We start from the raw sequence: 13,634 nt of genomic DNA on the forward strand, positions 1-13,634 counted from the left end.
CCATAGTCCAAAAACCAGTCATTGAGAATTTATGAATCATATCTGGCTTGGTGTTATTTCTCTCAAACATTTCCTCACAGAGACACTTCAAACAAACAAAAAAAAGTTATTTTGAATCAGTTACTATGACTTTTGTCCTAAGACAGGCATTTTACAAATCCTAATATATTCCAAAACAATGTAGTAATAACTTCTGATAGGCAGCTCAGCTTTTTATTCAAGTCTACTTTAGCAACTTCTCAAAAGTAAAATTACAACTATGGGTCATTAAGCTGAGTACAAAAGAGAGCTGAAAGAAGAGATAAACTCTCAAAGCCAAAACCTTCACTTTCAAAAGATGTCTACTCTTATTCTTTACAATGTTTATATACACATTCATACTCAATGAAAAATGATAATCACATAATACTTCAAAACACATAGTTCTCACACAATATGTAACTAATAACTGCTGCTATAACTCAATTCAGAGAGCTTAATTAAAAAAAAAATTTTACTCATTTCTAGAATCAGAAAAACCATGATCATACATGTTGAGAGACAACATAACTCATAATTCTACAGATTAAAATAAAATGACCTCTAATGTGAATACTCAAAGACATGTTTTTTCCCTAAACCTATTTCTGGTTTTTGTTTGTTTGTTTAATTCTCCCTCTAACTACAGCCAGATTCCCAAAGACTTAATTCTGCCTTGTTTGCCAAGTGATTAAAGGGACAATTAGCTATTTAGCCATCAACACTGTGAGGGGGTAGAAACTTAAGGCAGTGACACTTTTGACAGACTAAAGGACATTTTCATACAGTTGCACACAGTAATTATCCTGCGACTGATGGAGGACCCAGAATCTTTAGTCATTTTACTGTGAGAAAGGACAACTAGAATCGCATCCACAGTTTCAAACAGATCCTGCCTGTCTTTCAAGCACTGCAACTTTGCCACGTCACACAGCTGTAATGAAGTTCATAATGACCCCAAACACACTTGAGGTTACTCTAAGGTTCACCAAATCTAAAATAATGCCCTGTGTGCTCCCCAGATCAAAAGAGGTGATGATCCAGTCATCCTGAAATAAGACTGCTGCAAAAATCAGACCTCAGAGCAAGTTGCCCTTTCTAAGAATCATGAAAGCGAGTGAAGATTTACTCACTCCCTTCATTCTGTTTCCCCTTCAGCCCTCCACACTCCTTACACTCTTTGTCAAAATCACCAAGGTCCTGGTTGCTGTGGAAATGAACAGTAATGATGACCTCTAACAAACAGAAATCAGTTCCTTCTCCCGGCACGCTGGCAGGCAATAATTTATACCTCAGGCTCTGCACTTCATGCTCATACTCTGTACAAGAAAGACTCTCTACGCATTTTCCCTGAATTCTCATCCTTTATAAGTCTGTTAGAAAAGAATGAGAGATTTTCTTGAGTTTTACAGCCTCACTAGGAACTTGAACAGACTCCCCTTCTTCGTCCACATCAAATTGGCAGAGGATGATGATTAAACTCAAGTGGCGAGATCTATTTACTGTTCTTTGTCTGGAAAAATAATTATATGTACACATATATACACATGCACAGATACAAACGTATATAAATGTGACACGTTGCTTTTTAAACAGAAGTCTGAAATAAGAACAAGAAAGAAGTGAAATGGCTTTCTAAAACAACTTCTCATCACTAGTATCATTCCTACCATCATGAAACAATGTTAACTATTCTGAGATTCAACACTGAGAAATGTCCATCAAAAAATACTAATCTCTCTCAAACTACTTCAGAATTTCAATGGAAATGAAATATTCTGCTTTTAGAAACCACAAAGATGAGCCAGGTATACATTAAATGTAATGAAGGAAGCATTCCCTCCCCTCCTTCTACATATGAGCATAAAAGTTGCAGAGTTTGAAATCATTAACAGCATTTTTCTGTCACCACAAGGACATGTTCGGGCTTCCCAGGTGGCACTAGTGGTAAAGAACCCGCCTGTCAATGCAGGAGAAACAAGAGACATGGGTTTGAAGATTCCCACGACCCAGAGAAGATTCCCTGGAGGAGAGCATGGCAACCCACTCCCGTATTCTTGCCTGGAGAATCCCATGGACAGAGGAGCCTGGTTGGCTACAGCCCATTGGGTCACAAAGAGTCAGACATGACTGAAATGACTTAGTACACACACATTCACAAAAACAAGTTACAGAGACAGATTCCCATGACAAATTTCATATTCTTACCAACTCATTCCACATGTACGCATACACATATAAAATGGTCAGTGGGGCTTTGCAGCTTCAGTGTGGCTTGATACTGTTGGAGGATTAATACCTAAGCTTCCTTAAATGTCAAAAAGCAATTCAGGGATTTCTGACCAGACAGATCTCAGCTGCCAAAATCACCTTTTATAAAATCAAATGAACTGAAACCTCAAAACTCTAAGCATAGTAAACATGAAAGGAGATTAACATGGCATTTCATTTACATTAAAAGGAACTAGTGAGTGGACGTGAGAAGTGTGGAGCTTTTTTGTTCTCTAAGAACAATAAAATAATTACATAGAAAAGCCTATAATCATGGTAATTCTTTAGAGTTTGTTGTTTAAACACAGAAGAACCACCAAATAAACAAAGTTTATTCTGGAGTCTTAGGTAGCACATACTAAATGATACCATTTTATGCATCTTTCTTTTTAAAATGTAATTTTACCCATTTTTCAATAAGCAAGTAATGAGAGTGATGGGAAATCAAAAGTCAATCTTATCAAATATTTAAGAGTATTGATAACATCTTTACTAAAAGGGAAGAACATTTAATCTATGTGATCATCCTTTAAAACTGCAATGTTGGAACTTCCCTGGCAGCCCAGTGGTTAAGAGTTCACCTTCCAATGCGGGGGGTACAGGTTAGATCTCTGATCAGGGAACTAGGATCCCACATTCCTCGTGGCCAAAAAAAAAAAAAACCCAAAACATGAAACAGAAGCAATATTGTAACACACATTCATAAAGCCTTAGAAATAATCCACATTAAAAAAAAATCTTTAAAAAATAATGCAATGTTCTCCTTAAGTCCAGGCTTAAAGTGAAATAAAATTTTTCATTAATTAGGGAATGATCTGATGGTCCATAGAAATAAATCTCCAGTTTAATACTATTAAAAAGAATTAAAAACTTTCCAAAAATCCCTGAATTCAAGACTACTTTGTGATTCAGTTTTACATTGAAGTCCAGACTGACTATATTATGAAAAGAAAATAAAAGGTAGCTCAGGGCCCCTTGTCACACACTACCTTGGCAATGGCGTAGATGCGGATGCTGGATGGGTCAGCCAGCTCTCTTCTGAGATCAATGTCGGATGGCCACTCTTTGTTCATTGGGAGACGGGAAGTGAAACCATCTATAGAAGGATGGCACATCCGTAATGCCTTCTGAAAACTCTCCTCAAAGGTGCGACCAATAGCCATGACCTGTAACACAGGTTTAAGACTCATATTTTTAAAAATAGCTTGAAAATTTTTAATTTGTAACAAAGCCAGAAACTGAATATTTTTCAGAAAAGACTTAGGAACAAGATATATAAAGGAAGGATGCTACTAAAATTTAAGTTATTTTTCTTCCTCGTCTTTTTAAAAATTATTTATTTTTAATTAGAGGATAATTGCTTTCCAATGTTGTGTTGGTTTCTGCCATACATCAACATGAATCACCCATAGGTCATCCTTGCCTTTTTACCATGGTTTTGATATAATGAGTCTTTAACATCATTATGTCACTCTTTTACCACTTAGGGAATTTAGCTTGATTTGATGAGACTGATGAAATCATCTGTACTTGCTCTGAACCACAGCATTAAAAAAAAAAAAAAAAGAGTCTGTGGCCAGAACATTAAGACCCTTCCTTAAAAAGATCTTGCTTTCATGCAGATGTCCTTTAGAATAAAAAGTAAATGAAGAGAAAAGACACATATTAACACAAAAACAGAACTATTTCTAAATGGCAATCAGTCAGTATCCAAGACAGGTTGGCTTTCTTTACAGCTAAGCATTAATATTAATACAACCTTGAGAATCATAACAAATACTGACCGATTCAGATTCTGAATATAGATGGAGACTAAATTTCCCATGACAAATTCAATATATCTTCCCACAATCTTTGTAGCTGATTGTACACTAATCAGTTAGGAAAACCACATGCTGACTTAGTCTGGACAAGTTACAAGTTAGAACTAAACTTAAATTAACCTTAAAGCCTACCCAGTTATTTTCAGTGGATAAACACTGGCTTTGATTCTTTCCATGGAATATAGATTGCTATGCATTTTTGGTCTACAATTTAAAATAATAACAGGCATAACACTGCCTTCAGTAAACTTCCATGAGGCCTCAAATAGACTGGAATTCTCATTAATGTCAATTTAGTAAATCTTCATGTCAATTGTGTGACAAGCTGCATATTCCAAGATCACTAAAGTCAAACAGATAACCTTTTCACACTGCTCCAAACCTAATTAGAAATAAGGGAAGAGTCTCAAGAAAGGGATAAAGAAAATGTTAGTCCAATTCAGATATGCAGTTTGTGAAGCATAGTGGTATTTGAAGAGTTAGACAATGTATTCATAGATTTGCTAGTCTAAGCATAGGAGAGAGTAGCAGAAATAAGGTATTTTATAGTATTACCAAATTAAGAAAATATTTTCAGAGTACTTTATAAAATTTTTAGTATCAGTAACTAGTTCTATAAGTAACTGATCATGAATTTTTATTATTTTTGAGTGCATGACAGGATATGGAAAACATTCAATAAAAGAGAAGGAAACATAATAATAAAAGAATATATAGCCGTGTTTGTTCAAAATTTGTGCTTTTCAATACTTTACATTATTAAAATTCATATCCATTAGGTGAAGAGTGCACCATTTTTCAATGGAATAACCATTGAGGCTTTCCCTGACCCTAGCCAACTGCGTTCGCATAATGCCTGCCTGTAAATAACGGTGTTCTAACTTTTACCACAGTTTAATTCATATTATACTTAGGTCTGTTAATATATTCTGAATTTACAAGCTGGAGATAATGTGTCACCATTATCTATATCTCATTCACTATTTCTATCATTCCAGTGTTTATATGTAGTAGTCCAGTTCAGTTCAGTAGCTCAGTTGTGTTCAACTGTTTGAGATCCCATGGACTGCAGCACACCAGGCTTCCCTGTCCATCATCAATTCCCTGAGCTTGCTCAAACTCATATCCATAGAGTCAGTGATGCCATCCAACCATCTCATCCTCTGTTGTCCCCTTGTCCTCCTGCCTTCAGTCTTTCCAAGCATCAGGGTCTTTTCCAATAAGTCAGTTCTTCACATAGTTGCCCAAAGTATTGGAGCTTCAGCTTCATCATCTGTCCTTCCAATGAATATTCAGGACTGATTTCCTTTACAATTGACTGGTTTGATCTCCTTACAGTCCAAGGGACAAACTCAGGAAATGTTTACTAATTTGAGTTGAACTGATCATGGCATCCAGTCCCATCACCTCATGGCAAATAGACAGAGAAACAGTGGAAACAGTAAGAGACTTTATTTTCTTGGGCTCCAAAATCACTGCAGATGGTGACTGCAGCCAGGAAATTAAAAGACACTTGCTTCTGGGAAGAAAAGCTATGACCAATATAGACAGCATATTAAAAAGCAAAGACATTACTTTGCCAACAAAGGTCCTTATAATCAAAGCTATGGTTTTCCAGTAGTTATGTATGGATGTGAGAGTTGGACCATAAAGAAAGCTGAATGCCGAAGAATTGATGCTTTTGAACTGTGGTGCTGGTAAAGACTCTTGAGAGTCCCTTGGAATGCAAGGAGATCAAACCAGTCAATCCTAAAGGAAATCAAGACTGATGCTGAAGCTGAAGCTCCAATACTTTGGGCACCTGATGCAAAGAACTGACTCACTGGAAAAGACTCTGATTCTGGGAAAAATTGAGGGTAGGAGGAGAAGGAAACAACAGAAGATGAGATGGTTGGTTGGTTGGAATCACCAAATTGATGGACATGAGTTTGAGCAAGCTCAGGGAGTTGGTGATGGACAGGGAAGCCTGGTGTGCTGCAGTCCATGGGCTCTCAAAGAGTCAGACATGACTAAGCAACTGAATTGAACTGAACTGAAGTATCTTCCAGTCAAGAGCCCAGTAACCAAGGAAACTTAAGACTTTCAATGACATTAAGGGTTTGACAAAATAACTGAGAAGAGTGAACTAGAGGAATTAACTAAGGACTCACCTCTCCTACACTTTTCATAGAACTACCAATTCGGCTAGAAGTTCCATGAAAACGATCAAGATCCCAGCGGGGAATCTTGGTAACCATGTAATCCAGGCTAGGTTCAAAGCAGGCTGATGTCTTCCCTGATACAACGTTCTTGATTTCTGGAAGTGGAATTCCCAGGGCAATCTTTGCAGCAATGAATGCCAATGGGTAACTGTAAAAGAGGAGACAATTTTTTCTTTCAGCAATAAGTATTAACAATAGCTCAAAATATAAATTGGCTTTTCTTAGAAATTTTTGTATTATTTCACATCAGGGTATAAAGCATACCTGATTTTTGGTTCTGTATGAAAATTTAATAGCTCCTTATAAAACATAGTGAGTCATAACAAAGTACAGAGGCATGAATCACAAAAGAGTTCACTCTCTATGCCTGACATGCAGTGTTACAACTCCCAACCTTAAACTCTTCAGTCCAAAATCAATAGTTTCCTTGATAAATAAAGTACTCACTTGTGTATAAACTTCACTAAGAATCTACAAAATATTCTTTTATAAAAATATATACATGGGAAGACAGTGAAGTTAGCTGGTACTATGGCATATGTGGGCTTCCCAGCTGGCTCAGTGGTAAAGAATCTGCCTGCCAGCGCAGGAGATGCGGGTTTGATCCCTGGGTCAAGAAGATCCCCTGGAGAAGAAAATGGCAACCCACGCCAGTATTCTTGCCTGGAAAATTCCATAGACAGAGGAACCTGACTGGCTACAGTTCATGGGGTTGCAAAGAGTTGGACATGACTTAGCAACTAATCAACAATAATAACAATGGAGTATGTAATGATCATAAAATGCAGTCCTTGAAAGTTTGGGTCCTTGCTCTGTCTCCAAATTATCTTTGAACTTTGGGTTCTTTATACAGCTAATATTCTGGAAACTTGATTATACTCTTCTGGAATGTCAGCTTGGGTAATTGTATTTGATAAATCAATTCCTAGAACTATAGAATTATATATGAGTCCTTTAGTACAACTTCCCAATCGAATAAGTGAGGAAAATGACAGAGACAATATTGATGTATCCAAAGTCCCACAGTCAGTGGAAGGATGAAAAGGATAATTCAGGTTCCCTGACTCTTTCTTAGGTCAAAACTCCATGAAACACTGTAGCTACATAAAAATACCTTTGTGTGTGCTTAGTTGCTCAGTCATATCTGACTCTGTGACCCCATAGACTATAAAGCCCACCAGGCTCCTCTGTCCATAGGACTCTCCAGGCTAGAATACTGGAGAAGGTTGCCATGCCCTTCTCTAGAAGTTCTTCCCAGCACAGGAACTAAATCTGGGTCTCCTGCATTGCAGGCAGATTATATACCATCTGAGCTACCACCAAGGAAGCCCCCAAAATACCTTTAGAGGTAAGTATATTTTCATATAAATGGCATGGAATTTAAATACCAGATGTTAAATGTATTAATAGATACAAAAGGCATTAATTAATTTTCCTTCCAGTTGTGCTTGCTAGCAATTGTTAAATAGATATAAATTCCTTTAGTTGTGAGATTTACCTATAGGCAAACCACATGTTATTTGGTCTTGTGAAGTTTTGCTGAAACAAATAATGTGGATTACATCCTTGAGTCAAGAGAACTATATTTTTTGTCTAACGCTTGCTATACACCTGAAAAAGATAGTTGAGGACTAAAATTAAGGATTAATTTGCACTTTTTAACAACATCTGCAAAGTGCAATTAAGAAGCAGATTTTTCACAGCCGGTTTTGACCACCCAGATTTTGATCAGTTTATGATTAGCCAGCAAACAAAGCCAGCTCACAAAACCATTTGCCTCAATCTGGCAGCAAGCTCATTAATAACCACGTTCATAGAGGACGTGACTGGGAGCCAGCCTACATAAATGGGGACTATAATTTGCAAATGCAGCACAGTCTTTCACTAGCTGTCACTTTTCCAAATCAGTCTGTAAAGAATCTGCAGACCCATGGTCAATCGTTCTGGTCTTACCCGGTAGCCTTTGAGGCCAGGGCAGAGCTTCGGGACAATCTGGCATTCACTTCAATGATGCAGTATTCCATTGAGGTAGGATGAAGGGCAAATTGAATGTTGCATTCACCGACGATGCCCAAGTGGCGAACGACATTGATTGAAACACGTCTCAACAACTGAAACTCCGCGTTGGAGAGTGTCTGGGCAGGGGCCACAACAACTGAATCACCTGTACATCCAAGAAACACTTGTTATTTGGAAGCATATCTAAACCAACTTAGTGACTTAACAATCCAACTTAATGACTTAACAATCCATCCAACAGCCCAAGACACAGAATAGGCTAAGGGTTTGCTGGGAATAGAATTATCTTAAAGAAATACATACAAGGCACGTTCCCTCTGCTTGTTTCACCTATATTACTCGGACAATAGACTACACAGTCCATGGAATTCTCCAGGTCAGAATACTGGAGTGAGTAGCCTTTCCCTTCTCCAGGAGATCTTCCCAACCCAGGGATAGAACCCAGGTCTCCCACCTTGTGGGCAGATTCTTTACCAGCTGAGCCACAGGGGAAGCCCAAGAATACTATAGTGGGTAGCCTATCCCTTCTCCAGAGGATCTTCCCAAGCCAGGGATCGAACCACGGTCTCCTGCATTGCAGGTGGATTCTTCACCAACTGAGCTATCAGGGAAGCCGTGATAGCTCAGACATGTTTACAGAAATCACTCTAAGCTTTCCCAAATGCATCCAGCAAGCAAGGCTTAGTCATCTACTTACTAGATTGACATTAACTTCTTCAGTTTCTCTTCTCTATATCATAAATCATCTCTCAAGTTCTTCCTTCCATAAAATATCAACTCCGCTTCACCTATCCTGGCTCATCCATCAATTTTCTGTATCACATCCCTTCCCATTTTCTCACTTCTCTCCCATCACAGTCCCCTGTATCTTCAATACGTTGTTCCTTAGTCACCATCCTTTCCGCCTACAAACAAGCTCTAATCACTATAGCTCAAAAAGCCCCTTTCCCAACTGCCAGATGGTTACAAGAAACATCTCTCTCATTCTTTAATGACTAAACCTCTTGAAAGTTTACCAGTTCTACTCATCACTCGTAGCCATATAATTCCTTTCCACATGGCTCATATAACTGACCTTGCATTCAAACTGTTCTCTTAAATATCCAAAAGCAACATTAAATCCTCATTCTGACCTTTCATAGCATTTGCTATAGTCGAAATCAAAGCTCTTTTATAAAATTTGTGCCTACATTGGCTTACTTGGTAACTATCACTCCCTTCTTTTTCTTCGACACCAATCCTTTCTTTTTCTTCTGCCCTGTAAATCTGTTTCCCAGGGTTTGATCATTGACTCTAGTTTTCTTTCTACACCTATGGTCTTGAATACTTAGTCGATGCTTCCAGTTTCCACTGTTTCCTTTATACCAAGACTTCCAATAACCTTGCATTAACTTCTTTACTTTTATCCTTTTTCTTGAATTACAACTCTATATTCTCAAACCTCTTTTAGGGATTTACACCCACCCTTCAAATTTAGCATTTCTAAATCCTAAGTCATCATCTTTGCCCTCTTGTCTAACTAGCTTCACTTCCTGAGAAACCTATTTATTTCATCTATTTCTATTTACTGTGGCTATTTTCTTATTCACTTGGTGACTAAAACTCAGTCTGCTTTAAGCCTTCTTAATCTCATGCCCTATTTCTCAACATCAAGTCTTACATATTTTACCTTCACTATATTGCTTATATTTGACCCCTTCCTCAAGTGAAATCACATCCCCTACTTCAGAGAGTTTTTGTGAAGATGAAATTAAATATGAAATAGGTATGTGTAAAATTTTATCACTATTGTGCCTGCTAAGAATAGTAATTTAAAGAAAGGAACTTAATAACAAATGCTTTGAGCCATCAGACACATGAGTTGAAGGCATTACCATAATGCTTGAAGATTCTTTGCCTACCTGTATGAACACCCATGGCATCAACATTTTCCATGTTACAGACAGTGACACAATTGTCATTAGCATCTCGGACCACTTCATATTCTATTTCTTTCCAGCCTGTCACTGACTTCTCCACCAGAATCTGGTTGGTCATAGCAAAAGCCTGGAAATTGGTGAAAAAAGAAATCAAAGAACAAGAAAGGAACTAGGTTTAATGTATTTGGCAAAGTGCCCCAGCCTAAACCCTGGTCCCACTGAAGTCTCAAGCCTAGTCTCCATCCTTTCCTATGCTCCAGAAGGCACCATGTGTCAGAAAAATCAGTGAGGTACTAGGAATAGCACCCTGCAGTGAATATGCTTGATTTATATTATTGAGGCTTGCCATTCAAAGTGCTGATCTGACATTAAATCAAACTAATTTAGGCAAAAGAGAAAATAATTGAGCAATCAGGCAAAGGAAAATGAAATTATTTCAGTAGCTAGGCTTCTGTGAAACCAGAAAATGTGATAAGTGCAAATAAATATGGAAAAATAAGTCTAAAGACTCTGTCTTTCTCTAAAATAGCTGAGGATGCTTTGTAAAGAACATACACAATAAAAGTCACTTGATGTTGATGAGGAGAAGAAAGGAGATGATGATGGTTGTAAACAGTTAGCCAAGATGGCATATGAAACTTGGGAATTAGAAGAATCATATGCAGCTATTATTATGGGTAATCACTGCCTAAGTGCTTAAATATTGAGTCATATATCATGCATGCCTGATTAAACAGATATGAATTAGTATAATTATCATTCCTTATTTACTCCATACCCATTGGTAAGTAGAATGCTGAACCTAAAATCTGAAAGAGGTGGTCTCTAACCTTAGGACATTTATTTAGTTGCTGAAAAATCCAAGGAAGAAATGTTCCTTTGTCTCATAATAGATTTGATTTGTGATGGCAATAAAAGCAACTGGACAAAGTAGTCTGAAATTTTTCAAATTATTAGCAGGTACCATAATGAAATAATAACTCAATGTAAGTTATTCTGTGATGTGCCTGAACACTATTTTTTTTAACCTCCGTCAACACTATAGGCTCGAGCATGTGCACTTGAAAACCTAACACTTTTGGCCTCACAGCTACCCATGATGAGGTTTTCAAAGTGGTTAAGAAACTCTGTAGCCAGTGTGAACAACTTAATAATGATTAATTTATCATTTGGATTACCTGCTAATAGAAGAAATCTCAGAAACAAAGGAGATGAATGGGGGAAGCCTTTTGCATTCTAATGGAATAGACTGGACACAAGGACAATTAAGATCAGCTTCCACTGTTGCCTCAGCTTCTTTTCCTTTCAAGTCTCAGATTTTATACAAAGATTAATTTAGGGACCTACATCAGGTTAATGCAGTTTCTAATGATGCTAAATATAATCTCAAGAGAGTAAAGGGTAGCTTGAAAGTGAAAGTGTTAGTCACTCAGTTGTTTCCCACTCTTTGCGAACCCATGGACTATAGCCTACCAGGCTTCTCTGTCCATGGGATCTCCAGGCAAGAATATAGGGGTGGGTTGCCATTCCCTTCTCCAGGAGATTTTCCCAATTCAGGGATTGAGCCCAGATCTCCTGCACTGCAGGCAGATTATTTTGCTTAGAATATAACAATATACATCATTTTTCTCACGGGAAAAGCTAACTGTATAAATAATTTTAAAGTATCCCATTCCAAAGTTAATCTTCACTGTAAACATTTTGGATGACTGAATATTCAGAGTGCTTTTATACTGTAAAAAAATATTTTTAATTGAGAATAAATATGCATTGTCACGATTGACAGTAATAATGAGGTTATTAATATTAAAAACATTAGGAACATCTAATGTGCTAGAGGAAACAAATGTATGCCTCCATAAGCATCTTTTCTTTAAATACATGATTCAAAAGTCCAGAATGGACACAAGAAACATTTATATTAGATATGCTTCCCTTTGTAGGGGATTGTTTTGGCAACTTTAGAAAAACTCAGTCCCAGTTTTGAACATGTAAATTTGCCATTGCAGTTATTTTGTTGTTGTTTAGTTACTAAGTCCAAATCCAACTGTTTTGCAACCCCATGGACTGTAGCCTGCCAGGGTCCTCTGTCCATAGCATTTCCCAGGTAAGAATACTAGAAAGGGTTTCCATTTCCTTCTCCAGAGGATCTTCCTAACCTGAAGATCAAACCCATGTCTCCTGTTTGGCAGGTGGATTCTTTATCACTGAACCACCAAGAAAGCCCTGCAGTTATTTAAGCACATTTAACTTTATGTATCTATTCTCAAAACCTTACAACAATTCAAGGACCTCATTTTTTTTTCTTTCACTCCAAAAAGTAACGATAAAGGTATAAACTCTGCTTGATAGTTACTCAACACCCCCTAAAATAGCCATCACAATAATTCTGTCAGCTTTGTATCCATAACGGCCCGATGGAAAGTTATATGAGCCTCTTGGCCACAAACACATTCATTAAGTGTGAGCAAAAGTCACTGCTTTCATGGAGCATGGTTTCTGTGTTAATATCTATTTTTTGGAGCATATTTGAATTTTCTCAAGATTTTCCCTTTAATACTTAAGAAAAGAAGTGTTCAGAAATACGTTAGAGTGATTTTGCTGAAAAGTAAATTATAAGCACTCAAATCTCACTTTTGCTTATATGTGTGTGTGGCAGTTGGCAGAGAAACCACTCATTCATGACACTATGAGGTTTATACTGTATTTATTTTAGACACCTAAATTTGAAGTAAAGCTAAGCTGCTCAGTATGTTACATTTTCCTTACTGGACACCATCCATGTCAAATTGTTTCAAAACATAACAGCAAAATGGAATATTATATTCTGGGTGTTTTTTTAAGCCATTAATATAAGCTTAACATCATATGTGTTTTGGAGCAGATTTTGAAGCAGAGGGAGATGGAATTGGATTGGCTGCCCAACAGTACAGTGAAGATGGACCTTGGGTTAAGGCTGCTGCTGCTACTAAGTCACTTCAGTCATGTCCGACTCTGTGCAACCCCACAGATGGCAGCCACCAGGCTCCCGTCCCTGGGATTGGGTTAAGGCTGTGTCCAGTGTAAATAACTGCACTGTACCTCCATTTCAAAAGTGTCATCTCTTGGACAACAATTTAGAGATGTGGCAGTGATTTATAAACAGAGAAAAGGTCATTTTTTCCATCTATGTAACTTTCTTTAATTGAAAGAGTATATCAGGGAATTTTCTTGGTTGGTAAGAATTTGGTCTGCAAAAACACATACCTTTGTGCTGAGGTCCATTAAGGTCTCCCTATTAGGACAGAGGCCTGAGCCTAACCCGCCCAGGGCGTAGGCAGAACGGATCATCACCGGGTAGCCAATGGTGTCTGCTGCCTTCAGTGCGTCCTCAATCTGTCAAC

General features: G+C 37.6%; 1 protein-coding gene across 1 annotated transcript in view; it reads right to left on the minus strand.

Annotated features, from left to right (window-relative positions):
• Positions 1–13,634, minus strand: part of CPS1 (carbamoyl-phosphate synthase 1) — a 141,065-nt gene that overhangs the window by 72,669 nt on the left and 54,762 nt on the right. The window contains exons 16-20 of the mRNA XM_040228582.1: positions 13,498–13,626; positions 10,234–10,378; positions 8,267–8,477; positions 6,263–6,461; positions 3,279–3,455 (exon numbers count right to left, since the gene is read on the minus strand). Coding sequence (XP_040084516.1) covers positions 3,279–3,455; positions 6,263–6,461; positions 8,267–8,477; positions 10,234–10,378; positions 13,498–13,626 — 861 coding nt within the window. The remainder of the gene's footprint in view (positions 1–3,278; positions 3,456–6,262; positions 6,462–8,266; positions 8,478–10,233; positions 10,379–13,497; positions 13,627–13,634) is intronic.

Source organism: Oryx dammah, unplaced genomic scaffold, assembly GCF_014754425.2.
Source record: "Oryx dammah isolate SB20612 unplaced genomic scaffold, SCBI_Odam_1.1 HiC_scaffold_27, whole genome shotgun sequence".
NCBI lineage: Eukaryota > Metazoa > Chordata > Mammalia > Artiodactyla > Bovidae > Oryx > Oryx dammah.